Raw genomic sequence first — 26423 nt, forward strand, 5'->3', positions numbered from 1 at the left:
CTTGTCCAAAAATACACGTGGGACACATACCAAATGGTGTAACTACAGAAACAAACCAATGCTCTCCAGAGTTTATCTTACATTTCTTCCTTTAAAAAGAAGAAGCAGAAAACAAGCACCTGTGGACTCAGCCGGCAACTTATTTATCTGGAACTGAGTGATAAATAAAGTACAATCGTTTATGTAGGCTAGCTCCTAACTGCGCCTGTTGTTGGGCTAAAGTGCAACATTAATGCAGCCATTAGCTTTCCTTTTAATTCAGACTTGAAAGACATGACATGCATTTAATGGGAGTCTAAGGTAAACAGACAGAGATGCTGGTTGGAAGCCAGGCTCAGACGCCCAGGATCAACTCCTCATCCTGGGGAAAGCTCTTGATGACAGCAGTCGCTAATGATCCGATGATGGATGAAACACAAAGTCTGAGTCCCTTCATCCTGAGCAGCCACAAAGACAGAATACACAGTCTGTTGTCCTTTCAATCCAGACTACAGTTTCCTCTGTTAGCTTGAGCCTGTTGGGGAGCTGTAATTGGAAAATAAGCTAAGCTTATATAACCCCTGGTATTTGCCCTAAAATCAGGGAATATACTTGAGAATTCCTCTAAGTATGCTTTTATCTGGATATTGCGATTGTTCAAACACCAAATATACCATGCATTCATACCCCCAGTAGAAGCTGTCTTAACACTACTGCAGAAGCTAGCATCTGTAGTCTTCCTTATCTCCATTTTTGGAGGTGAAGCCAATAAACAACAGTCAAAATGAATGGCACTCCTGGATTAGTTACTTTACAAGCAGCAGTCAACAGAGTGTTAAGTTCCCAAGCTGCGTCTTCTTTTGAAAATTTTAGATTTACTTTACAAAAGATTCTGTGAATATGCACATGTTTTGGAAATATATTCCACAGAACAAAAAATCCATGAACACAGAACTGCAAATAGGCAGTATTACAACAGTACGTTAGTGTCATTGCAGATATAAAAAAATAAGTAAATTTCTGCCAAAAAGCTCAAGAACTGTGAGAATCATCTCAGAAAAGGTCTACAAAAATAAGGAAATTTCTGAGCTCCAAAAGTAAAAAGAATTGCAAGAAAAAACTCAGGAATTTTGTTTTCTTGACAAAACTTGAAATTTTCAGAGCTTGAAAAGTTAAATGTCTGCAAGAAATAAACTCAGAAATCTTTAAATAAATTACACATATTTCGTTTAGAAAAAACTGAGCTTGTGAACTCTGAAAGAGTTTCGACTTCTCTCTAAATGTTCAGTGTTTTAAAAGTTGAAAATTCCCAACTTTTTGAGCTCACAAATGGCAATTCTTGATGATGCATAAACAATTTCAACAATTCTGATTCTGAGATTAAAGTCAGACTCCTGTAATCAAGGTCTGATATTGTCAATATCCTTTTTTGTTTTTTTTAAGTGAGCAATAATCCTCTTCCGAACTCGCACATGCTTGCTTATGGACAATTTTATGAGACAACTGTCCTGATAAAGTCGGAGAACCTGGCGAGAACATGAAAACTCCATGCAGAAAGAACCCTGGCAGGGATTTGAACTGAAATGCACCATTGCTACCAACAGCACAGCTTAAACAGTTATGCTGAGATGTTTATCCATCAAGAGCCAACAGGTTTTGATTGAAGGTTGCAAAGATGGATAAATAAGAAGCTCAAACAGATTCTATAAAAACCTATTTTGACGTCAGACCAGGAGGCTCACCCATGATGAACTTCGTGCCTCCTTAGAATAGCCGAATAAGATTCCCCCTGACATTCCCTTTGCGCCACTTTCTAGCATTCAAATCATCCAGGCCGATGTAAATATACTCTGCATAAATATAGAGGATACTGAGACCTCTGGATCCAGTTTCGAGGAAGAAGAGGTTTGTGTTCTGCTGCACTGAGGGGTTTGTTGCAGCGCATTCATGACTGCGGTCAGGTCTAAGCGCGCTCCTGCCGTCACCGCTGCACCGCAGGCTCAGTGCAACGTTTCACCTGCTTAATGGTGGATTAAAGCCTTCTGTGGACACACTGATATATGCCATCGCTTGGTTTTAAACCGGAGCAGAAGTCAGTGGAAACAGGCTTTATATAGCAGCTGGACCGCTCCCAAAAACCGGGGAAGTCATCACTGTTAATACAGCTCGTGAAATTAAACAGGAAATGTACTGTATGTTAACTGAGCTTTATGGTGTGATAAATTGTGAAGTTGTGTCCATGACTATACACATATAGCATAAATAAAACAGTGGATTCTACATGATCAAGCTACTTAGTACTTTGGATCCAGAGCAGAGTTATTAGAGCTAGAAACCACTGACCAGGCCTGACGTTTCATTGGACTGGAAATGGTAGAATCTGATAAGTTCTACGAGCTTCGTACATCTAGAAGTAAAACAAATGCCCAAATGAGAAAACTCATTTCGGCCGCTTGTATCCATGACCTCGCTCTTTCGGTCATGACCCAAAGCTCATGACCCAAGATGAAGGTAGGAATATAGATTGACCAGTAAATCGAGAGCTTTGCCCATTGTCCTTTACAAAATTGCTCAATCTCAATCCATCGGATTGGTCATTTTAATCCATAATTATATTTTGATCTAAATCTTCATAGCTCTGGCTGTATGTTTGGGGTTATTTTTCCATCAAAACATCTGCCTCTACGTTGATGTTAGCTTTCTGTCTTCTGTAGAGTTTGACATGTTGGCTGACATGCACCTTTTCCTGGCCTCTGGCAAATTGTGGCTATTACACTTTATCATGTAGCATTTTTGTTTTGTTTGAAAAAAAATTGAATAACAACATGGGCAAATTTAACAAACATTTATTAGTTACAATAAACTCCAATCACAACTTTTTAAAAAGAATCTAAAGATTTCTAACAGTTTTTAAACTTCAGTTCCAACTTTCTCATAACTTTTATAAATAGACCCTAAATGGCTTTGGCACACATCTCAAATCTATAAGTGCATCTCATAAACACTAGTAAATAAACTAATAGAATTTGGGAAAACATGAATAGTTCATGAATAAGACCTTTTTAAAGATGTAAATCTTTTAAAATCACTATAGAGTTAAAAGTAAGGCTGAGTAAATGATTGGCTTCATAAAGTTTTATACATGACCTAAGAACTTGATTCAGTAACGGACTGTACAGATTTTTTCAACTTCAAGTGGGAGAATCTGACGTTTTTAGCAAGATGTTGCAGCTTGCTTTAAGTCGATAATTCCTTAATATTGATTTTAAGAAAGTACTAGTTCCATGTAACGACATTTTTCCAATGTTATAAGTAAAATAATTTGCCAGTGGGGCCAATAGTTTTTTATAAATGTTCAAGAATTATTGACTTAAAGCAACACTTACATGTTGCTAAAAAGTAAATGTAAGTTGGTTTTGTCTTATTTCAAGTGTACTAAGATATCTGCAGTAGAAACAAGACAAAAGTACCTGGTAAGATCTAATGGTTTTGCAGATCATGCATTCTTTGTGCTTTTAGGGGAATAACATTATTTATTACAAGGTCATCACATACACAGTTTACTTTGTACATCAGACACTGAGTTGGAGCAGAAGCCATGTACAAATGATGTACAATATTTCACACTTTTACACAAAAATACACTTTGCAACAAGAGATCAAGCTTCAAACCCAGAGGATGAGCTGAAGTGAGTTAATCCTCTGCAGTCAATCTGGCTTCTTCTGCATCCTGAAAGAGGAAGAACAAAAGGACAGAACAATGAAAACAAAACATCTTCTGCCACAGCCACATATCCTCCAGTCACTTGCTTTTTACTGCTTTAACTTCTGGTTTGACTAAGTATAAGAAAGCCTCAGGCATGACCTTTGACCTCAAAGGTGAAACATCTGTCAGGGGAAGAGGATAACTGATATGATCCCAGCTGAAAAGCAGTCTAGTTCCTGAAGATTAGGTGACATTAGTATGAATTATTTGTCTAATTTTGCCCAAATTACTTGGTGGTTTTTGCACAATCATGCCTTCAAGATGATTATGTCCAACAACTTTCACTAATGTCTTTAACTTTTATAACATTTGGTTTATTGAGGTATTTTTGCTCTTCCTCGTCTCCGGTTTAAGGTTTGTCGGTGTAAATCAGTTACAAATTGAGTTTAGAGTTGCTTTTGAACGACTTTTGGAGCTCAGAAATGTCTTTGTTCTTTATAGAAAATTTCTAAGATTAAACTACATTTTTTTTTGTTTTTTGGTGGAAATTTACTAAATTTGTCTGTCTATAATGGCCCAACAATCACAGAAAACAGGTTGCTAAAAGACCTTTGGAAGGAAATGCTCAACTAAACTGGCTGACAGGATACTCAACTTTCAAATTTATCTCCAGCAGAATAATCTCACACTCTAAAACTTAAACTTTTTACTTGAGTTTATTTATGCAGTTAAGAAAAGCTAATCAAAAAAGAAATTCAAAAAAAAAGTTATAGTTGGAATTTAAAAGGTTTTTCAGAAACAATTAAATATCAAATGCATCTAAATCTTAACTTTAAAGAAAACTAACTTGTAAAAATTGTTGATATGTTTTTTAGCTCCATACTTGACTTCACCTAAGCTCACTTTAACCATGATGATGAGAGACAGAGATCTAACAAAGCCGCTGTGTGAATTTGACTGTTCGAGGAATGTGGAGCTGCTGTAGCAGCAGGTGGATGAATGTCCATCCGTCAGCAGGACTCCGGGCTGCCAACTCCTTTAAACCATCCAGAGAGGATAACCAGGGAAGACCAAGTCGCACAGTTAATTTCCATCTGATCTTCCTCACACTCCACATTGAGGTGGTTTGCTTAAGATGCAAACTTTCTGCCTTGCCTTGCAAAATTGTGTCGAGTCTGTCATTAGAACCGTCTCAACCCCATTGTAGATGTTCAAGTTCTGAGGGAAGACATCCTCTCTGGTCTCCATTTCATACCTTGCACATGTACATAGCTAAATAACTTCTTTTTACTGTCATTCCTGCACTTTATATTTTATATACATATCTATATTCATATCTTATACTGTATTTTATTTTATTCTGGAGTAACCTCACAACATTGCAACCTCAAAACACTGTCCTGAGCCGTATGCAACGAAATTTCGTTCTGTATACACCATGTGCATGCAAAATGACAATAAAATCAGTCTAAGTCTCTCATCACCCCTTGATTTGAGACGTTGAGTTCTGAAGGTTTTTTTTTTTTTCTCCGAAGAGTTTTTGCGGCGCTAGTGGCTTGTATTTTTTTGACAGTAAGCAGACAGGAAGGAGGGTGAGGAGAGGGGGGAAGACATGCGGCAAAGGTCGTCGGGTGTCCGCGTCGAGAACTAAGGCCTCCAAGCGTGGGGCATGCTAACCCCCTGCGCCACCACAGCACGCCCCTTCTGAAGGTTTTTGACACCAAAATCAGCTGAGTGGTTTTTCTTAAATGCTTGGGCTGTTTTTATACTCAAATGGAAATACAAAAATGTGAAATTTTGCATATAGGTCCTCTTTAAGCATCCAGCATGCAGAGGTGAGATAAGTAAACTGTTTAAACCTAGAATGATTACTCCAGCTCTTGTTCAGAAATATAAAGAATAAATTGCTGTAGGCTTTACTTAAATTTATTTTTTTAAATCTTTATTGTGTTTATGTAAATTGTAAAGCAACTAAAAAGCTTATTAGACCAACATTTGTAAACATTTCTTGGATCTTTTTTGTACCCAAAATTGGGACAAAAATCTAACCCTTTGTAGTCCAAATTCTTGATTTGAAGTAAAGTTTTAGTATCTAGGCAAGGCAGAGTTGAAATTACACAGTGGGGTTGTTAACAACCAACCCACGAAAAGTTATTTCTGTGTTTCTTGCAAACTGTTGTCACTATGTCAGCCCCTCCCTCCCTCATTAAGAGCCGGCTGGCTTGGTGTAAAGACGTGGAACATACTCTACTAAATTAGGACGGGCTATAAAAATGTTACAGGCCACTTGAAGAAGTAAGAATCTAGATATTGTCACCATGTTAAATAGTTCTGGTGTAATTCACACCTGTTAAAATAAAAAGTAGTTCCCTGGCAAAATGAAAAGTGGGTTTGAGCCATTAATAGGCAAGTCACTTTTTACCTCCCAGTTTTAGGACAGCCATTCAGCTTAAATACAAATTCTTAACACTGATTTTAAATAATTCCATGATACTTTCATATCTTCAACAGTTATATTTTTTAATTTCCTCTCTTTTGTCAAGATATCCTCATTTGGACAATACCTCCCAATAGCCTCTGTAACTGTGAGTCAGATGACTGACATTAAAACAACAGTATTTCTCCATTGTCATGGTGAATCCTTTCATTAATACTGTCTCAGCTGTGACCTTTGGAAAGGCCCAACCGCGAACCTCTGCAGGTCACAGGAGTAAGGAAGCTTTAGCATAAATATTGAAGCTTTAATTTTAACAATCTGAGGTAGCTGTGAGATTACCTCAGAATGAGGTAGGTTCTGTACTTACTCTGTAGTTAAATGACTCTTTTATCCATCCATCCATTTTCTGTTCACCCTTGTCCCTAATGGGGTCGGGAGGGTTGCTGGTGCCTATCTCCAGCTACGTTCCGGGCGAGAGGCGGGGTTCACCCTGGACAGGTCGCCAGTCTGTCGCAGTGACTCTTTTATGCCTTTTTATATTTACCCTTTTTAAAGTAATCTAAAAAGTTAAATTGACATTAAATAGCAAGATGTTATGCATTCCCAATTTCAAAATGTTCCATCCCAACTCAACTGTAGTGTTGACAGAAAAGTGTATTTTCTGGCTAATATAGTGTCAGAAGAATAATAACTAAAGGACCGAGTACACATCCCTGAGGTGCTCCTTGCGCTTGGTTTTGTAGTGTACGATCTATTACTGTTCACTCACACTGTTTGTCTTTCTGATAGGAAATCAGACCAAGTTTAGATTATTTAGAAATATATAGATAATGTTTGATATTTCATGTCAAGTAATCACAGAATTACAGAAATAAAGCTTCTCAACAAACTCTCTTATTTGCAGCTCATTCCATCAGCATCAAGCGGCTTAATCCCGGTGTGTGTTTATTGACTGCTTTCAGAGCTTTTTAAGGAACATAAGTTTTCATATTGTTTGTAAAGCTACGTTCACAGATAATTGCATGTGTTCCCCCACTAACATATGTCCTTGTGGTAACGATAACATGCTTTCTCCATTCTAATACGAAGCTACAGGGCCCAGGTTTACGATTCTGATGTACACATGTAGCAACACAACCTCAAACAAACACATATGGAATAAAAATCCAAATAAAAATGTTGAAAACCTGGGCAGGTATTGTTCAACACAAGTGAAATCATTGGTAATTTAAGACTTTTGCACCATATTGTCTCAGCTGAAACCAACAGATAAGATTTCCCAAACTTTATCAAAACACCAACTGAAATTACAAACTAGTAAGGATTTTTCTTAAATAGCTGCAGCTTTTTATTGTTTATTTTCTTGTTTACATATTGGGTATTTGGTGAGGTTATCGTAATTTTACATAATTCATTAATGTCATCTTGATTTGCAGGTTGTTTTCTTCAAACTAAAATCTTCCAGTTGTTGGTCTAAGGTACAAATTTAGGGGAAAAGGGGCGGGGTCAGTTCTACCAGCTGTTTTAACCTTGCAGCGTAGAGGAAGTGTCAGTCTGTGATTCCCAACAGTCCCTCCCTTCTGTAGAGCTGCCCAGTTTAAACCACATCAAACCCCATCAGCAGGAAGTTTCTCTTCACTGTCATTAGTGACATGCAGATATTTTTCCTAACCCTACCCATATACAGTTGTGCTTACATTACCCTTCAAATGCTCCGACCTTATTTTTCTGCTCTTACCACCATGACCAGCACTAACCAGTTCCTTCCTGTAATGACTTCGCCAATAAAACAAATTATTTTTTTTATTGCCATAGGGGTTTGTCTGTGAGACACTGACAAACCCTACTTTGTCAGTTTCTCACCTCCAGCTTCAGTTTTCTGTGAAATACTCATCTCAGACCACAGAGGCTGTTTCCTCCAATATTAACCATCAAACATGAAAGCTGCACTCTAACTGGAAAATAGCAGAGTAAAGATCAGGTCTAATTATGCAGCTTGAGTTTACGAGCTGCCAACTCATGTCCATCATCTCTGGCTACAGCCTTTTAACTCCGGCTTACTCGTCTCATCGCAAACCAGGTGGGAATAAGGGTTCATGTTTTCATTTTCAGGTTACACTGGTTTTATATTCACACTGGTTGTATATACATATTGGGCTAAGACTTGAGTCTTGGGATACATCTGTATTTTCTTAAATCTATCATTTCTTGCCATTTATAACACTGCAAAGTCTGATTTTCAGTGCTTGTCACCAACCATGGCAACATATGATGCAATGCGCATTGAGAGAGTGTGGAAGTGAACAAGCGGAGGACATAAGTATTTAAAATATGTCAACATCAGATCAAAAGCATCTAAAGTTATGCCTTAAGCCATTTTTTGTTTGATATTGTGTCACCCTTTGTAGTTTTTTTAAAAAGGTTTAACATCTCTGAATGTCAATTATATAATTATAGAGACATTTAAGCTCCAGTTGTAGTAGTCTGACGGGATCTAAGATAATCAGAGGATTTAAGCAACAATCTAAGACACAACATTAGTCTGGGAACTGCTTCACCATGCATAAACAGTTTATATTGATAGAATTAATGACAGTAGAACTTATGTTACATTTTTCCAAATTCTTTCTTAAAAGTACCACAGGTTTAGATGTTGGAGATCACATAAATAACCAGAATATGAAAACCACAACCATTTACTGCTTCACTAGACCAGACTTGACCGTAGTGATGATATTATGGTGAAAAGTATGTTTTTCTTTTTGTGAGAAAAGAGCCGAACTAAGCCCGTCGTCTCAGTTGTGAGGAGCAGTGAGAATTCCTTCACCCCGGGCTGCTGCAGCCCAACGTGTTGATGAGCAGAAGGAAGAGGAAGCAGGTGCAGGTGTGGTGGACCTTACAACCTGGAGCATTTGATGATTAGATTGAGAAGGGCCAAGTTTCTACTCGCGCTACAAGACACTCACCCATCTGCAGCAGCCAGTTAAAGGAATGAAAGATTAAAGTCAACGGTTTAATATTTCCAGAACAAGAACAATTTAGTTATAAACATGTTTTTTTAGTTGTTATTATTGTATTGGGTTTACAAACCCCATTTTCAACTGCAGTTTTATTTTGCCCATCAAAATAAATCAAAGCAGAAATATTCAAATATACAGACCCATCTTAGGTGATTCAGAAGGAAAGGGAAGTAGTGTATGCTTGTTTTACCTCACCTCAATAATTTTAACAACAAAATCTAATCAGTAAAAATGTATCAACTATGTGACAAAAACATCAACTAAATTTCAATAATTTTCGTCTTTGTGTTTTAAACAGACAACATGTTTATGCCTCAGTTTTAAACAGTTTGTTTGAAGTCAACACTCGCATTACTGTGAAATATATACAGAAACAAAACCGCTATTTCTGAAGATGTGTACAGTGTAGCGAAAAAGTGAAACCTTCTTGATTTTTTTTTTTTTGCATGTTTGTCACACTTCAGTGTTTCAGAACCGCAGAGCATCAGTGGCATGACCTTAAAAAGGCTGTTCATGCTATGGGTGAAACAACCAGTCATTAATGTCAGGCAGAAATCAGTTTTTCTCACAGGGCCGTGTAGGTTTGGATGTTTTTCTCCCAGGAAATCAGAAAACACCTTTTGAACTCACTGCACAGTTAAAGTATAGTTTCCTTCCTTTATAGGAATCATGAATATTAAATGACTATTTTTTGCTCTGAACTAAATTTGGTTCATTTGAAATTTCACTAACTTCAATATTTCATGCTATAAAAGCAGAGAATTCATTAGGTCACTGTGAAAGAAACTAACTGTATTTTTGATCATTAAATTGTCTCAGATAGTTGAATATGAAATGATGCACAACCCAATACCTGCTGACTTGGAAAAAAAACCTTTAAAAATAAAAGTGAAAAATAAGAAAACAAAATGTTTGATGTTTTTATGCTATTTTATTTTAGAGTAGTTTTCACTGTGTGGATTTTTAACCACCAGCTGACAGGCTATATACAATTTAGGGAAAAGCACACTTCATAATTATAGAGTTAATGGTTATGAGTTTTCTATTCATAACAGATTAAATCAGGACAGGAAGCTGTAACTCCAGCCAACTGAATGCGGTGTGTTGACTTGTAGCCTATAAAGTGGGAGAAGGGGGTGCCGCCACTTTATGAGCACCTTAATAGGCTGAGCAGCTGAAGTTCACCATGCAGCAGTTGCCATCTTACCTCTCCTCTGAGGGACAGCAGGAATCCAAGGTGGACGCCGTACCTCACACCGGACAGTCCACACCGACTTCCCAGTTTGTGTTGCTCCTCTGCCAGGCTGTGAACCAGTGGGATAAGTTAGCAAAGTGATTATTGAGTTTTGTGGATGTGTGGGAGAATGAGAATGTGGGAGGACAGTGCACACAAATAAACATGTTGCTGCTGTAACATACTGCCATGATGTGACAAAAAAAGTGTTTCTATTGCAGTTTAGCAAAAGAAACCAATTTTTATACATCTGAAAAACCACTTCATCCTAATGCAAAAACTTTATCAAAAACATGAGTTCTTTCTAATTTGGTGTGTTTCCATTAAACACATTTATTTTCATAATTAAAATTTGCGCAATTTTATGGTATTAACCATAAAATGCAGCTGGTGGGGCTTGTACTGGCCACATTGCTTAAAGCTGTAGTATTTAACTTTATTTTTTTAAACGTCAGTATGTCGTGACAGTATGAGACAGATAATCTATGAAAAGAAAATCAAGCTCATCTGATTTGTTCCAGTACTAACTACAGAAATACATGTCAGAAACAACCAATCAGCGCTAGGAGGAGGGTCTTAGCACTGTCAATCATACCCTTGTATGTGCTGCTTACACCCTCCATCTTGCTCTCTGCTACGCTACAGCTGGTTCACCAAAACATAGCAGGTCATGAATGCTAAGGCTAGTTAGCATAGCCACTGATGATGAAATGGTAAGTTGTTTTTCTACCATTAGAACATTAAGTAGCAAAAAGAGGTTGATTGACAGCGCTAAGACCGTCCTCCTGGCTCTGATTGATTGTTTTTGACTGGTATTTTTGCAAACCGCAGCAGTAGCACTTGGAGGAGGTGGAGAGGCTCAATCTTTTCACAGATTATCTGTTTCATACCGTACTATGGTGACAGATTCAACAAATATGGAAAAAATACTGGAGCTTTAAGATATAAGAGTGTCCTGATGTGCCCCAGAGTTTCAATATCTGGCACAAAACTCTGTCAATGCATCTGCACATCCAACATACTGGTTTATGACTACTTAGCCTCATACAAACTCTTGATATGACCAACATCAAAATCAGTCCCAATCCTTCAGCCACTGTTTTGACTGACCGTGAATGATTTTGAACTCACGGTCCCCATTTTAAGACCTGGAAGTTCCTTGCAAATTAAAACATTTATGAAGACAGACTGTGACTAGTGAGCGGAGATATGACCTGAACACCAACCTCTCCTCTGGCTGGAGCCAGAGTTGTTGCTGTTGTTCTCATTCGTCTCCTTCAGTGACTCCACCGAAGTCTTGTTGGAGACGGCACCTTCATCATCAGTTTTCTCTTCAGCAAGAGGGTCCGCGGGTGCTGAGGAACTCTGCTTGGCGTCATCCGCTTTTGGTTTTTCCTCCGAGCTGTCTGGAGAAGGAGCCGCAGCTGGAGCTTCCGGTGGAGCTGCAGGTGCAGCTTCTGATGCCGATGCAGCTGCAGCTTCGGGTGGAGCAGCAGCCTCAGCGCTGGGTGCAGCAGCAGATATGGCAGCCTCTTCTGAACAAAATCAAATGTTGACATTGATTGAGTTTAGTGTCCAAACTTTCTGCAACATGGGCCAAAACTGTAGACTCAAAAGTAGTACTGGGTCAAAAAAAACAGAAACAACCCAAAATCAAGCAAATAAAGTGGCCCGATATTTATTGTAGATTCAAACCTTGAACATTTTTAAAGACCATGTATTAGGGACATTGTCGACAGAACAAAAGAAGTACCTTTCTGCTAATAACTCAAAATTTTGCAGAAATTTTGACATTTGAAATTCTGAAAATTGAAATGTAAAAATTTTATTTTCTTTCTAGCAAATTTCCTAGTTTTTTTTTAAAGAAAATGTCTGAGATTACTCAAAAATTTGGGGAATTTCTTTTTGTCAGAAATGTGCTACTTTTTTTCTACACATTTTGCATGTTTACAGTAGTAAAGTAATAGTACTTTAGTTTTCCTTTTTGTTTGGGCTCAATCAAATACAAATACATTATTTTCAGGATTTGGGTTGCTTTGTTTCAAAGTGCTTGGTATATATTGCCAAGTTTAAGAAAGAATAAAAGCTCACTTGGTTTTTCAGTAAAAGTCTCTGGATGAACTTGGTTTAACCTTTTGTTAAAACATGGTTATAAAAAGACGAATACTTTATGTTGTTGTTTACATTTTGCTATGTAAAAACATCATGTTGGTAACAATTTTTATCCTGATTACAAATTAAAAGCTTCTAACTGCATCTGTGGGCCAAATTTAGAAAGAAAACAACACTTATTCTGAGTTTTCATTCAGCGCAACCGTTGCAGTTCATGTTGCATAAAATTTTCAGGTAATTTCTTCATCATTCACATGTTTTATGCAAAGCTGCAAAGCAGTAGAAACCTTTTCACCCATCCTGCCTGAGGCATTTTTGTACACAGGCAGCAATTCTCCTATGCGACGCCGTTGTTAGGGGCCCAGCGAGTTTATAATGAGGCGACTGATTACTGGGCAGCTTCTAACAAGCCAGAGACATGCAGCTGTTTGGAGTCTGTGGGAAAGTTGGGTTGCCCCATCATTACCTGACCCAGTTTTTACAGCAGGGAAAGGCGAGACGAGGGGAATAGGAAGACGTTTGATGATCAAAGCATAAATCATAAATCACTACCATAACCACTAATATCACTTTCTGCTTATTATTCTCCTCATAAATGCTGGGAATTTGGTTCTTTACTTGTCTCACATACAACAGCAACATAGAATCACAGCAGTAGCTGTAGCCTGCTGGTGGAGTCGATTGTCTTCAGGCGATTTCCAGAGGAGGACTGGCCAAATTCCCTGAATGCCAATTGTTTCCCTGGTTTTCTTCTTTTAATAAATGGCCTGGATAATTCTGCCATGTTGGCACCCAGAAAGGTTTTTACTTACAAAGTGGGTGTTGCTTCATTTCATGTCCTCATTATGATTTCCCTGCGGCTCAGTTTTCAACATAGACTTAAGACCCTTTCACTAATTTTCTGGTGCTACTTCAGAAATATCTGCAAGGAATTTTGCAATTTTTTCCCCTCTTTGAATCCCTTCCAAAGGAAAAAGATTTTAAAAAGTAGCAAGCACTCTGATCAGGCACACAAACATTTTTATCCTTTAGCAAACCCAAAGAAAAATTGTTACTCGCCTCATGGATCAAGCACTACTTGACATCGAGTAAGGTTGAGGCAGCAGTGCAGTAGAAGTAAGAAATACTGCCACCTACAGGTGGGAGCTAGTCACTAAAACCCAATGTTTTGATCATTTTTGTAGAAAATGTGCAATAAACTCACATGCATGCACATGGAGTACATAAAACTCCATGCAAACTTAATGCGATTACATGTGACAAATTAACAATATTTTTATTAAGTTGGAGCTCCATTCTTTTTTTTTATTTTCCAATGAAAGCGGGGTAAGAGGTCCTTTAAAGGGACATCGGGGGTTATAAGTATCTTGAGTGTTGTCACTGACAAGAAGCCAATTCAGTAAAGATTCTGATAAGCAACAAAAATCTAATCAAAGATTCCACTTCATCACACACCAAATTAAATAAATTTGGAGTGTGTTGATGCTCATTTTATATAATTGTCAATCAATAGAAGACTAAAACAAGATGAAGCAAATTGTAAAAGTGGCCAGCAAAATTATAGGTGTTAAATTATTTCATTTAAAAACATTTTAAAGAGAGTCAAACAAAAAAACGGAAAATATTCTCCTCTCTCCAAATGATCCACTTTGTAGTAAATTTGAGCTCAGAGAGTCTAACTCAAAAACTGATCATGTAAAAACTCTTTCATTAGTCAGGTCGTTATTCAGATATATATAAAAATAAACTGGGCATGACTCTTATGCAGTCTATTAGTTTTATATTGCACAGACTTTTTTCTTTTTTAGTTGGTTAAAAAAAACCCTGACAAAACAGGTTGTTTTGTCAGGGTTTCTGTCTCTGTCCTTTTAATTTTTTTCCCATCCAGCTGTAAGTAAGATTTCCCTAATGAAGTGCCACTGATGCAAATCGAGGATCAGAAAGGTGAAAAAAAGCAGATTTCAGTGAGGTTTAACCTGGATGGGCAGGTCTGGGTATTTCAGAAACTGCAGGTCTTCCAGCAGACCATAACACTCCCTCCGCTGCCTTCTCAGCTTCCTTAGCTAAAGGCATTGATCCTTGAAGTTCCACCCACATGGGAATTTCACTTACTGCGCCTGATTAGACCCTTCCTCATGTCAGCGGGAACCTGTGCAGACTCTGAGCTCCTGTCCACTAAACACCTGTGTAGGTATGCTGCTGTTTTAACAGGTGAAAAATGCTGGTTAATGCATTAATTCTTCTGATTCCCTTCAAAGTTGAGATAATGAAAAACTCTAAGTTTTTGAAATAAAACTACATCATTATCTTACTGTCAGTGGTTATGCAATAAAACAAAGTTTCCTGTCATTTAACTTTAGAAATTAGCTCAGGAAATCTAAAAATAAAAAAAAGAAAGAAAAAAAGTTGCTTTTTTTCTGCCAGCAGTCCTTTTATGCAAATGTTGTGGGTTAGCTTTTCTTGATGGAAAAATGTTGCAAGCACTGAAGTAATCATTTTGAGGAAGAAACACTTCTCCTAATGACAAGGAACATTTTACATTTGTCGCAAGAAGATGATTCAGAGGAGTAAATTTGGGAGTTTTTTTTTTTAAATTGCAGCAAACAAACGCACCATCTGACAGCTGTTTGCAGCAATTACCAGTGGGAAATGAAAAGTAAAGGAAAACATTTTCTGTTTTGGTTGTGGATTATTTCTTTTCACAGGAAGTAAATCTTTTGGGATTAAACAGTCTCTAAAATCAGCAGCTTCCATTTAACTTCAATATGGCTCAAGGCAGAATGACGAGTCCAGACATGAAGACGCCGTTTACCTCTAACCCACCAACTCTCCAGAACAAAGCAGAAACACTTTGTACATTTACAAGCAAATATGAGCATCTTGGTCTCAAATGAGGACAATAAAATAGACCAACTAATGAACACAGGAAGCTGCATGATTAAATACTTTATCTTTTCTACTTTACAAATTTCAAAACAACTTTACAAATTTCTACAACTGGCCACTTAAACTGTAAAGAAAACCACAAAGTGTTCAAAGGCACCAGCTGCATAAAATGCTCCAGCTGAGCTTCTGTTTCCACCCTGTGGTCAATCAGAGTACTGCAGCTCATTTGAACCCTCGGACCAGGAAGTCGTTCCGTCACCAATATTTCAAAACATTTCTTAGGTGGGAACGGAAACAATGATGAAACTTCTGTTCTACCAAAAGCCAACAGTAACTGAAAAACAACAAAACCAAACTTCCTTTCCTATCAGAGGACGTGTTACAAAGATCTGCATCTGTTTTCTACAATCATATCACCCACAAAAAACTTCTGCACAGTTGTGGCTTCATCATCTTTTGCCTCTTTTCCACACAAATTTCCGTGGCATGCCAAAGAAAATTAAAAAAATGTTTTCATATGTTTTAAAGTCATTCATTAATTACCCATCCTGGTCTTCTTGGTGCTTGAAGCTGATCAGTTTATTGTTTTCTGTTTCTTTACCACTTTTTAAAAAACTGACCGCATGTTCTCACTGTGGTGATGTGGAGTTTCCTGACCACAGGTACAAACTTTCATTATGTTGGTATTTAAGCTTCTTTGTTACCACATTGTATTGCGTGGTTCCATTGTAGGGGAAGATTCACAGATCGTCTCCAAATTGCCCCTGAATTGCTTTTGTGGGACATTTTGATTGCACTCTTTATTTATGACAGTATTATTTGGCAGATTGTGAGGAACAGAAGCAATCCAACACATTTAGATTCCTAACATGTTGGACTGTTGGAGTGCTCACATTTTCTGGCAAATGTGTTTCTTGATGCATCAGAAGGAAGATTCCTAAGATAGAATAATGCTGCACCAGACCTTTGCTGATCATCCTGACTCTTCCTGCAGAATTTCAGTCTCTCCTTAATGTTTATCTTGGAATAAACAAATCCTCCTGCTGCCAACAAGAACCAAGCTGTGCATTGGTGGCAATATAAATGGGTTTAATGCTTGTTGGACTCTCTTGACTTTCCTGAAACATCTTAGCTACAGTTCAACTTCTTACTTCTGCACAGGTTTTTTCTCAAAAATCCTGAAAACTGTTCTTTTAGTCGCAATCTTGTTAGGAGCAACTTTTTTAGTGTTTGGCCCATTTTAATGAAAAGCAATAATGAATGAATACTTTTGCTAATCCAAGACATCAAAAGAAATTATTGAGTACATAGTTCATCTTTTACTGCAATGAGTTTACTATTTAGATTGATAATGAGATTTCAGATGGATCCTGTCATAAAATGAAGTCAGATTCTAAAAAAAAAAATAACTCAGTAAAAAATTATTTTGTTTGTTTTAAAGTAAACTTTTATTTTATCTACAACTACTACTCAGTGGTAGTTGTTATTGTGTCTTGTCTCTATGCTGTAACTGCGAAGTAATTTCTCTGCTGGGATGAATAAAGTACTTCTATTCTATAATCTATTCTATTCTAACAAATTTCTTAATAATGCATTAATTTTAACTGTACACATAATACTAATGCTTTTAAGTTAAGAAGGTAAGATTTTTTGCCACAGCAAGAACTTGTAGTCATGACTACCAGGAAGTAGATTTAAACAGGAAGAAGTCAGTTTTAGGTTTCTGGGAATGAGTGTCGCCAGCTGTCATAACCCATATTTGTTATAAAAATAATGTCGAAGTGTTTTTGTATTAAAACACTCCATACAAGTGGTAACTGCACTCGCACACTTACACCATGAAACTTAGATGGCTTAAAGATAGTTAAATATGTGAACCAAGCTTCCTCTTCCTCTATGCATTAATGCCATTAGGAAAGAGGAAGGAAAACAGCACACAATTAGCCTGGTACTCATGCCAACACGAGTTTCTATAATTTACACAATACATTTTTAATGTTTGTTTATTATTTTAAAAAAACCAAAACATAAACCTCACCTTTTTTCTCTTCCTGTGTTTCAGGCGCCACTTCTGGTCCTTTTGGCTCAGTACCAGCCGTTTCTGTGCTATCAAAGGTTTTCAGACCTGAAAAATGTACAACATTTTTTTTTTTAAATTAAACAAACAAGGCTTGTCTGATTTAAATTATGTTTCCTTTGAGGTTATGGTTTTTTGGAGATGTAGGCCGGACCGTTTTGAGGCGCAGACTCAGCACGGACTTCCGGGTGTATGGCGCCGAGTGGGACGTTTTCATCGGGGCTCGCGGCAAAATCAACCGAGTAGCGCTGCAGAAGAAGGCAGTCATAGCAGCGTTTTAGTGCTTACGTGCAATCATTAGACAGAGCATTTTATTTTATTTTATTTCGCCGTGCACCAGAAAACATGTTGGGTGGCTGAATTAAAGGCCTCCTCCTCTTACCCTTCCTCTTCTCCGTGACACAAAGCAAACGACACCAAACGCAACGATTACAAGGGCGATTACGACCACGATGATGATTCCTGAAGACAGAACAGCAGCGATTGTGAATAGCGAGCATTTAAAGAGAACACGTCAGACAAATTGTTCCACATATTTGTTCCATAAACAGAAATTTAACTTTCCATTTGTTTAATTGTGATTTAGTTTTTCTTTTATCTTGGATCTGCTTAAATTATCAAGGTTATCTCATTTAATAACTCCTGAGTGCTCACGGTCTGCCCAAATCCCACCTTCCTGCCGGTATTCATGCCCACAGAGAGAGGAACACACTGCCGATGGAGACAGAGGTGCAGAAATCTCTCATTTTATCTGCAGATTGTGAAGAAATATTTTGCTACAGATGTGACATCTGGCAGTGTTGTGTTATGACTCAGAGTATACGGATGCCATGATTGCCTTCATGTAATTTAGGTTTTTGAACGGTTTTTGAATTCCAGGAACCCACAGGGTCGTCTTTAACTGGTTTGAATGGGGCCCCAAATATCTGTGTTCAAAGAAAAATTTTTACCTTCAAAATCACTCTTTGGTTTTATTTTTACCTCAGAAACAGAAAAAAAACTCACCAGTGCTCTCGCTTGACTTTGTAGCTGTAAGAAAAGCAAAATGTCGATTTTCAAATGGGGAAATATTTCACAAACACACCAAACAAAAATAGGAACCTACTGTTGTCTTGTCATAAGTGGTGCATTTGAAATGAAGCTTCCGGGTGCATACTCATGCTGTGTTTACAACACAAGCAAAGGTTTGAGAGTAATTCTTCTATTCAAATGTATCTATTTGTTCACATTAAAATAATGATATGATATAAAAGACATTTTTTTCCAAAAGATTCTACATTGTGTGGATCAATTTTCTCCATAGGAATGCTCAGTAGTGGCTGTGGTTAGTCATAGATCTATCCAACATAACCTGATCCACTTCCTGTTTATTGTGGGAGTAATTTGCTCCCGAAATTTTTTTTATTGTGAATTAACTATCATATCATGTTTTAGGGATTCTTTTTATACAAATATCATGTCTTTATAGCATGTGATTGTTCTGCAGCCGCTGCAGCTTACATTTGTTGGCCATTTTTGTGGTTGCTGGATTATGTTTTGTTGTAGATGAAAGGTTTTTATTTATGGGAGTTGGCGCAGATGAAGGCTTCTCCATGGGGATGGTAGTCCTGGCAACACCTCCATCACTGGTCTGAGTCTCTAAAAATCATAAACACATTAGGAACTCTTAAAGAAATTTTTTTTTTAAAGAATAAATGGGACTTGAAGGAGAAATCATTTACTGGCTTGTGTTCATGGCACTCACTGTTCCTGTCTCCTGGAGTAGATGTGGTGTTGGTGTTTCTATCAAATGCGTTCATGCTTCTGCTGGTCTCCAGGGTATTTGAAGTCTTTGTGGTGATGCTGGCGGTCGTGGAAGTGGCGCTACTGGTGACCACTGGGTCAGTGGCTTCTGTGGTGATAATTGTTTGTAGACTACTGGAATCCTGGGTTGTGTTCATCACATCGTTTGCAACAACGGAGGTCAAAACCAATCCTACAGAAAAACATTTAAGTGGTAAATATGTTATTAGCATTACAGTCAAGCCGTCTTGACAACTCAAATTGCTTTTGCGGCCTTTGTTTCAGCTCTTTTTTAGGGAATCACCACCCAGTGGATCATCTACCTTCATCTCACCAAAGTATCCCTCTTCTGAAATGCTGGGTTTATCTTGTCAGGAAAAAAAAAAGTTGGGCTTGGACTTGAAAAGGGACTTTAAGGAACCTCATAATTGTTCACAGACTGCCATTTTGATCAGATTTTACCAAACCTCTTCCACAGAATGATGTAACAGTATCCTATAATAAAACTAATATCATTGCATTATGTTTATGAGTTTTGTCAATGCTAGGAAACAAGTTTGCTCAGTTAGCATTAGAATTATCTGTTCAAAAGTTAGCACAGCTAACAAAGATTAGCATTTTGAGGAAAGGATTGGCCATAAAGTTTTGATTAGTATGTAATATTTCACTCATAGTTATATTTTATTGTAATCTTTTTTTATTTTTAACTAGATTCAACTGTTTGTCATCGACTCTCAATGCTACATTTGTTAGCACCTTTTCCTTCCTGCAAGAAATGTCGGTTCTCTCCTGGAATTCAAGCAATTGATCAGGATGAACTCTCACTAATAACATCTATTCCATCGATGCCAATTTACTTTTAAAGCAAATTTAAAACCACTTTATTTGGACCAAAGTCAGTGGATCGCCATCTATTCATGGTTCAGTATTCACAGAATTTTCTGCAGGACCATAACTCCAAATTAATTGCTGAAATTTCATCTATTTATTGATTTCTTCAGTGAGCTTATTTTAAATATTCAAAAGAAAATGAAACTTGGGAAACTTAAAATATGCTACTTGACATGCTATTGCAGGAACACCATTTATTTTTCTTGGTGCTGATTTGATGCTGCCCTAAGATGTTAGCTTCTGTAGTAGAGCTAAGACTGAAACACTGTGCATATTAGTGCATTTGAAGGTATATTTGGTGTGTGAACTATTAAAATAGGTAGTTCTAAAGGTTTTAAGAGAGGGCTTATTTTACGGTATACTAAGAAACACCAAAAATGATGACAAAAGTAATAACATATTAAAATAAAACAAAAAGTTGAGATAAATATGTATCTGCAGAGGTAAATTGTTAAAAGAGTGGGTCCTGCAGCTGCAAAGGACCCCAGTTTTTTGCTTTTGGTTGATGGAAAATGCAACATTATTTAAATAGTAGACCTTCTACAAACTACTGAACACTGGATATGTTTTTGGATATTAAGTCCCAGTACATCAGTGAACAACCTCTTTTCTTCCTTTGTTCTAATGCTCGGTGTGAACCACACTAAGTCGTCTTCACTACGTTCGGAGCAACATTATTTTTCACCCTTTGTCCCACTCAAAATTTTGTTCTACACTTCACTCCCATTTTTGCTTCCCACTCAAACTTATGCAACTATATTTTACTGCCTAATTTGTTAATGGGGTTTCACTCACACTTTCAATCTTTACCATTCAAAGATTGCTATTTCTGTCTCTCATGCTGTCAAAACCTAGCATAATAAAGTTGCGGTATGCAGTCTCCCAGCTTCAAGTAAGAATTTTGATTTTGTTAATTAAGAAATGCAAACTGATCCCAGAAAGCTAAAGACGAGGGAACGAGTATCACTTTGAAAACTAAAAAAAAATCCTTAGTAGACTAGAGCAGCATGATGACATCTTTCTTGTATGTGTCGTGTATCATTTGCTGCCTCTTAGCCAGGACTTTCTTGAAAAAGAGGTTTTTAATCTCAATGGGACTTTCCTGGTTAAACAAAATATTAACACTACAGATCATTTAATGGTTGAAAATTCAAGTTATTGCTCTATTTTGCAATCATATTTAGCAATTTGGGAACAAAAGAGAACAGCATGTGCATTACATTAAAATATTTTTGAAAAGGGTACAATTGTACATTTAAGACAAAAATATATATATATAATAAAAATTTTTGTATAAGATATCTTTAATTCCGATAACTGACATTACCTCTATTTATTCATTTGCAAAATCTCTTAATTAGAACATGTTTCTATTACAAAATGTAGATAAAAATATTCTCTTACCAAGGTAAAACAAATAAATTGACGGCATTTTGAGTTTGTTTGATGACACCAGTCCAACAGTCCAGAAAAATTTGCAAAAGTACAGCTCCGCATTAAGAGGTGATGCATTCATATGCGGCGGTACTTCCTTAATTCTTCAACGTATTGCACGCATCTGAAGAAACAAAAAGAGGATCAACGCCTGCCTGTGACCACAGCAGGATGCTTAAAAAAAAACAACACTGTTGCTCAAACAGGTTAGAGGAGAGGAAACTGCTCCTCTGCCACTGCAGTTGAATTTTTTTTTCTCAAACGTGTAAAGAGAAAAACCTTTTTTATTATTTTAAAAATGGATTTCTTGTCTTGTTGCTGGGACACTGAGAATGTTGCATAATAGTTCTGTTTGTAGCAGGTGGCGATTTAGGTTTATGCTCACTAGATGTCACTGTGACTAAGGAAAACACATGATATGGTCTCTGACTGCAAATTACCAGAACACTTGTCATTAAATTTACACCACAACAAAATCCATTCATATATAATCAACGTGCTTCCCTCTTAGATGCAAAATCTGCTTTAATTAATTAAATATGAATGAGTTGCTTTGTTTTTGTTACTTGAATCGAAATATTACCAGAGGTGGGCAGAGTTGTACTCAAGTAAGAGCACAACATATTTTTACTCAAGCAAAAGTAAAAAGTAGCTGTCTAAGAAATTACTCAAGTAAAGATGAAAAAACATTTGGTAGAACATCTACTAAAGTACTGAATAACTGATCAAATATTCAATCATTTAATATTTAAAGATTATATAATCAAACGGCCCAAAATATCAAGTTCATGACGAGAATTCATATAAGTAGCAAAAAATAACAGAAGCAGGCAAAATAATTTTTTTTACAAATCAGTTTTTATTTTCAATAAAAAGCCTTTGAAACTTTAACAAACAACTGCAGGTGTGTCTTTATCAGGTGGACTTTTGGTTCAAACATGTTTGTTCTTCATTCAGTGGGTAGAGAATCCAGAAATTTTACTCAAGTAAAAGTAAAATGTATAGCATAGTAAAAATATTCCTAAAAGTAATTGAGTAAATGTAACTGGCTACTAACAAAGTTTGAATATGGGAATTCTTATTTTGATATCAGGACCTTGATGGACCAAATCATCTATTTACTGAGTGATAAAATAGCAGATTAGAGGCTATTTTTGTTTCTTAATTGTTTTGGTTGTCCCAGTGTGAGTGCACTATGCTACAAGTGTGTCAGTGTCACTTTACTTATGTGGTTTTGAGTGTGCATGTACGCTCGGTCCTGGAGGTTCATTTTATTACTGTTTATTTGCCCATGCCAATGGTAATCAGCTGCAGGATTAGTGTTAACTGCCACCCAGTCGCTGGCAGGCTCCACGTGGGCCACTGCAGGCCCCTCCTGCCGTCTGGCCCGACCCGGTGTGTTCGCGACCTTCTCTTGGAGTTAGTGGGCCTGCGCTCGGCTTCCACCTCTCGCCACGTCACAGACCCCAAACAGGAGCGTCAGACGCGGAGAGAGGAGATGGTTTGTTTCCGTGCAAATGTGTGGAGAGACTAAGAGAGGAGAGAGAGCCGGACCACCCACCCGGAGGATTCAGAGGCACAGGATTCACAGCCTATTCTGTTGACCTGCCACACTGCCCCGGCTCCGTGCAAGGCCCTCCCCAATTGTTCCGCCTGCTAGCGTGGGGAGAGGGGGGCGGACAAGAGGGCCGCCGTGGTGGATGAGCAGTAAACAGTGGGCTGAGCTTCTCTCCTTTAGCGCACAAAGGGGCTGAATTGTGTCGGGCTGGAGCACTTTTTAGAGTGGCCCTGCCATGGGGCCTGAATGAAACATCTGTGGAGGCTGAGCCCAGGGGAGAAAATGCTATTTTGCTGTTCAACCACACTGACAACCTGTTTTCTTTTTCTTTACCCCCTCCTTACCACACACACACACACACACCCACACACACACCCAAGCAGCTTCCTTCACTGTTATTCCTGCCTTGGCCTTGTAAAACTATTCATACTGTATGCACACGTTCGCCAAAGGGGGACCAAAGAGTAACAGTAAGTGTGAGGAAGAGAAAACCTTTAGTAGAAAAACGGACATATGTCTAAATTTTAGACTGAACCACATGCACCTGGTTCTTTCTGTTGCATTTTATTGGCTTTACAGAGTCCTATTGGTTAGTCGAAAGAAGAGGTGGTACTTTTATGAAAAGTTTGAGATCTTCTGGTTTTAGCTGAAATAAATAATAATAATTTGAACAAAGTTAATCGATGGTCTTGTGTGTAAATGTGTTTAAAAATCTATTGGTCCACTTACAAAGATTGATATTTATAATAATTCATAATGTATTTTAAAACTGTGGAATACAGTTCCTGTGATATCTGTCATTAGTCCTATAATCAATTTTGTAGGTCAGAGTTGAAAATCTGAAAGAAAACATTTCGTAAATGGGCCTATTCAAAGTTCCAATCATTTCACCAAAAAAGATTATTTATCATGATTCACAATGCATGTTAAACTCCAGAAAAGTCTTGAGCATGTGTATCTGACAGAAAACATTTGATAAATGATGACACATTTATTCAAATGTTCAATCTAAGTTCTAACTTAAAGTCTTGTTACTTGTTGATCTGGTTTCGCTTATTAACTGGAGTAAATTTGTGGTGTCATACAGAAAAGATACATTTATTTGGTGTTCAGTGTGATACCATGTTCAAAGTACATCGGCTAATCTAGTAGGATCACATCTCTACTTGATTCTGCAGCTTTTCTTCACAGATACTGTATGTTCCAGCATCTCAAGCTCAATATTTCAGAGTGATAAGACTTTGTCCTTGTTATCTAAATGTCAACAGCCTTTTAGCACGCATTTCTAACATAGCTGGAGATTAGACACTCATGCTACTCCCTTAAATGAACATGTTTGCTTTTTAAAATCCTACAACAAACTGGAAAAACACTTTATTATTTAAGGGTTCACGACGTCAGACTACCAACAGATGATGGCCTCCACTTTGATAAATACAGTCAAAATAAGAAGGTATGGAGGGTATCAGAGTCTACAAGACCACCTGTCCTTCAAAGTCTTTAACCTCCATCAAAGAGATCCCCTGACTTCCCTCACAGTTCAGCTCTGCCATGTGCAGCTCAAAGAGAAACACCACTGAAACATTTCACTGTAATTGAAGGGGAAACAAAGATCCTCGTGTACTTCCTGGTCTACCATTTCTTTAATCAATTTCCTCTCTTTGGTCCTATATCATCTCTAATTACTTTCCCTTTCCTGCCCCTTGTGGGTTCTTTCAGGAATGAGGGTCTACGTACACCCCCCCCCCCCCCCCACACACGCTTAAGGACACACACACACACACACACACACACACACACACACACACACACACACACACACACACACACACACACACTAACCCCCTGCCGCAAGCTAGCAATATCTTCGGCATCAATACTCTTTGCCCCCTTCTGCTCCTCCAGCCTGAACAATGAAGAAGGCCCACTGGCTCCAGAACCCCACCAAGCAACCCCTGACCCTGCTTACCTTTTTAGCTAAACCCCTACACACACACACACACACACACACACACACCCACGCCAGCACACTTACACTAATATACAGGTTTATATATCTTATACTGAAGCAGTAAACTCTGGCACATTTGCACATGACGAAGAGAGGTTGAGGGGAAACAGCGGGGCTTTAAATACCAGCTCAGCTCGTAATCACTGGAGTTTGAACTTAAGAGATTTCTTGTGTTTGGAGGTCAAAAAGCCAAAACACTCATCCACTCCTTTCTCTCTTACCCGCTGCCTTCTGTCAGTCACTTCTCTTATAAGGTCACTCTGATCCACTCGCTACTTACATCCAGCAACTCCAAGAATTAGGGAAGTTTTCAAAACAAATGCACGTGTAAAGCAAAGTTCATTTTGGCATGAGACTGACCAGTTCATGAGAAAGAAAATAAATTTCATTTCATTGCTTTGTGATTAAAAAACCTGGAATTTGTTAATTGCTTCCAAGGGAACTCATTAAATTTCAAACTTTTACTTGGTTTGGGAGAATGTTGAGATCATGTATCTGCAAAGTGTTGCAACAACTGTTTATCACAGGGCATTGTGTACATCTGGAGAAGGCTGAATGAAATTAGCCTCCAAATAATACATCTTTATTGGACTTCACATTTCCCCAAATATGACCACCCAGAGAACACAGTGCTTACCACCCACACAGTGCGGAGTGGATTTATCACTCAGCTGATGTCAGTGTGTTTGATGAATGAAAGCAGCTTACAGTATTGGCATTGTTACCCCGTTTGATGGGGATGTGAAACACCAGAAAGTCCAATATAAATAGGAACTGGGCACATGAAAAAAAGAAAAGGGATGGTGGTGTTGACGGCCGGCAATGAGAAGAATGGCTGCCAAGGAAAGTTAAATAAAAAGAAGTGTTGGTGTTTAGTAAAGACTATGTAACGTAAAACTGTCCATTTGTCAACAGCATCACTGAGACATTAAGCAAAAGATATTTCCTTATAGCACATGGTCTGTGTTTTGCACCACAACCTCCAAACTTGCATTATACACTTCCTGCCCCTGTATTCATTGATTTGCATGAAGCTGGGACAGACAGACTATGTAGTTCTCATATGGTGTCATACTTCCGGGAACTTTGCAGCGGACTGCCATCTTGGTAGGTAGTTTCTATGGAGTTGCTATGACAACAATAAACAAGACACAAGCTTAGAACTGGCTCTCGCATCATTCCTAATTTATAAAAAAACATAAGAACACTACAACTATTACTAGATAACAATTTTTGAGTAGTCCACCCACCTTTATGTAACACTAAGATAAATATTACATATTTACTGTAGTACTT

The 26423-nt window shown here is 37.8% G+C and overlaps 1 protein-coding gene across 1 annotated transcript; it reads right to left on the bottom strand.

The window, feature by feature from the left end:
- Positions 1-2809: 2809 nt before the first annotated feature.
- Positions 2810-21660, bottom strand: LOC114144502 (cell wall adhesin EAP1). Its single transcript, XM_028017402.1, has 10 exons — positions 21529-21660; positions 19196-19426; positions 18952-19089; positions 18457-18480; positions 17834-17913; positions 17606-17699; positions 17413-17499; positions 11603-11911; positions 10350-10446; positions 2810-3709 (listed from the first exon to the last, which is right to left on the bottom strand). Exons 1-9 carry the CDS (start codon positions 21638-21640, stop codon positions 10394-10396), a joined length of 1128 nt encoding a protein of 375 aa, XP_027873203.1. The 5' UTR covers positions 21641-21660; the 3' UTR covers positions 2810-3709; positions 10350-10393.
- Positions 21661-26423: the final 4763 nt, after the last annotated feature.

This window comes from Xiphophorus couchianus, chromosome 5, assembly GCF_001444195.1.
Source record: "Xiphophorus couchianus chromosome 5, X_couchianus-1.0, whole genome shotgun sequence".
Classification (NCBI taxonomy): domain Eukaryota; kingdom Metazoa; phylum Chordata; class Actinopteri; order Cyprinodontiformes; family Poeciliidae; genus Xiphophorus; species Xiphophorus couchianus.

Excerpts from the sequence above, each read along its gene's own strand:
- LOC114144502 (XM_028017402.1), bottom strand. The coding sequence starts at position 21,640 with ATGAATGCATCACCTCTTAATGCGGAGCTGTACTTTTGCAAATTTTTC. Across the intron at positions 19,427-21,528 it reads AATTTATTTGTTTTACCTTG|GATTGGTTTTGACCTCCGTT; the intron begins GTAAGAGAATAT and ends GTTTTTCTGTAG. Across the intron at positions 17,700-17,833 it reads TGTCACGGAGAAGAGGAAGG|CGCTACTCGGTTGATTTTGC; the intron begins GTAAGAGGAGGA and ends CTTCTTCTGCAG.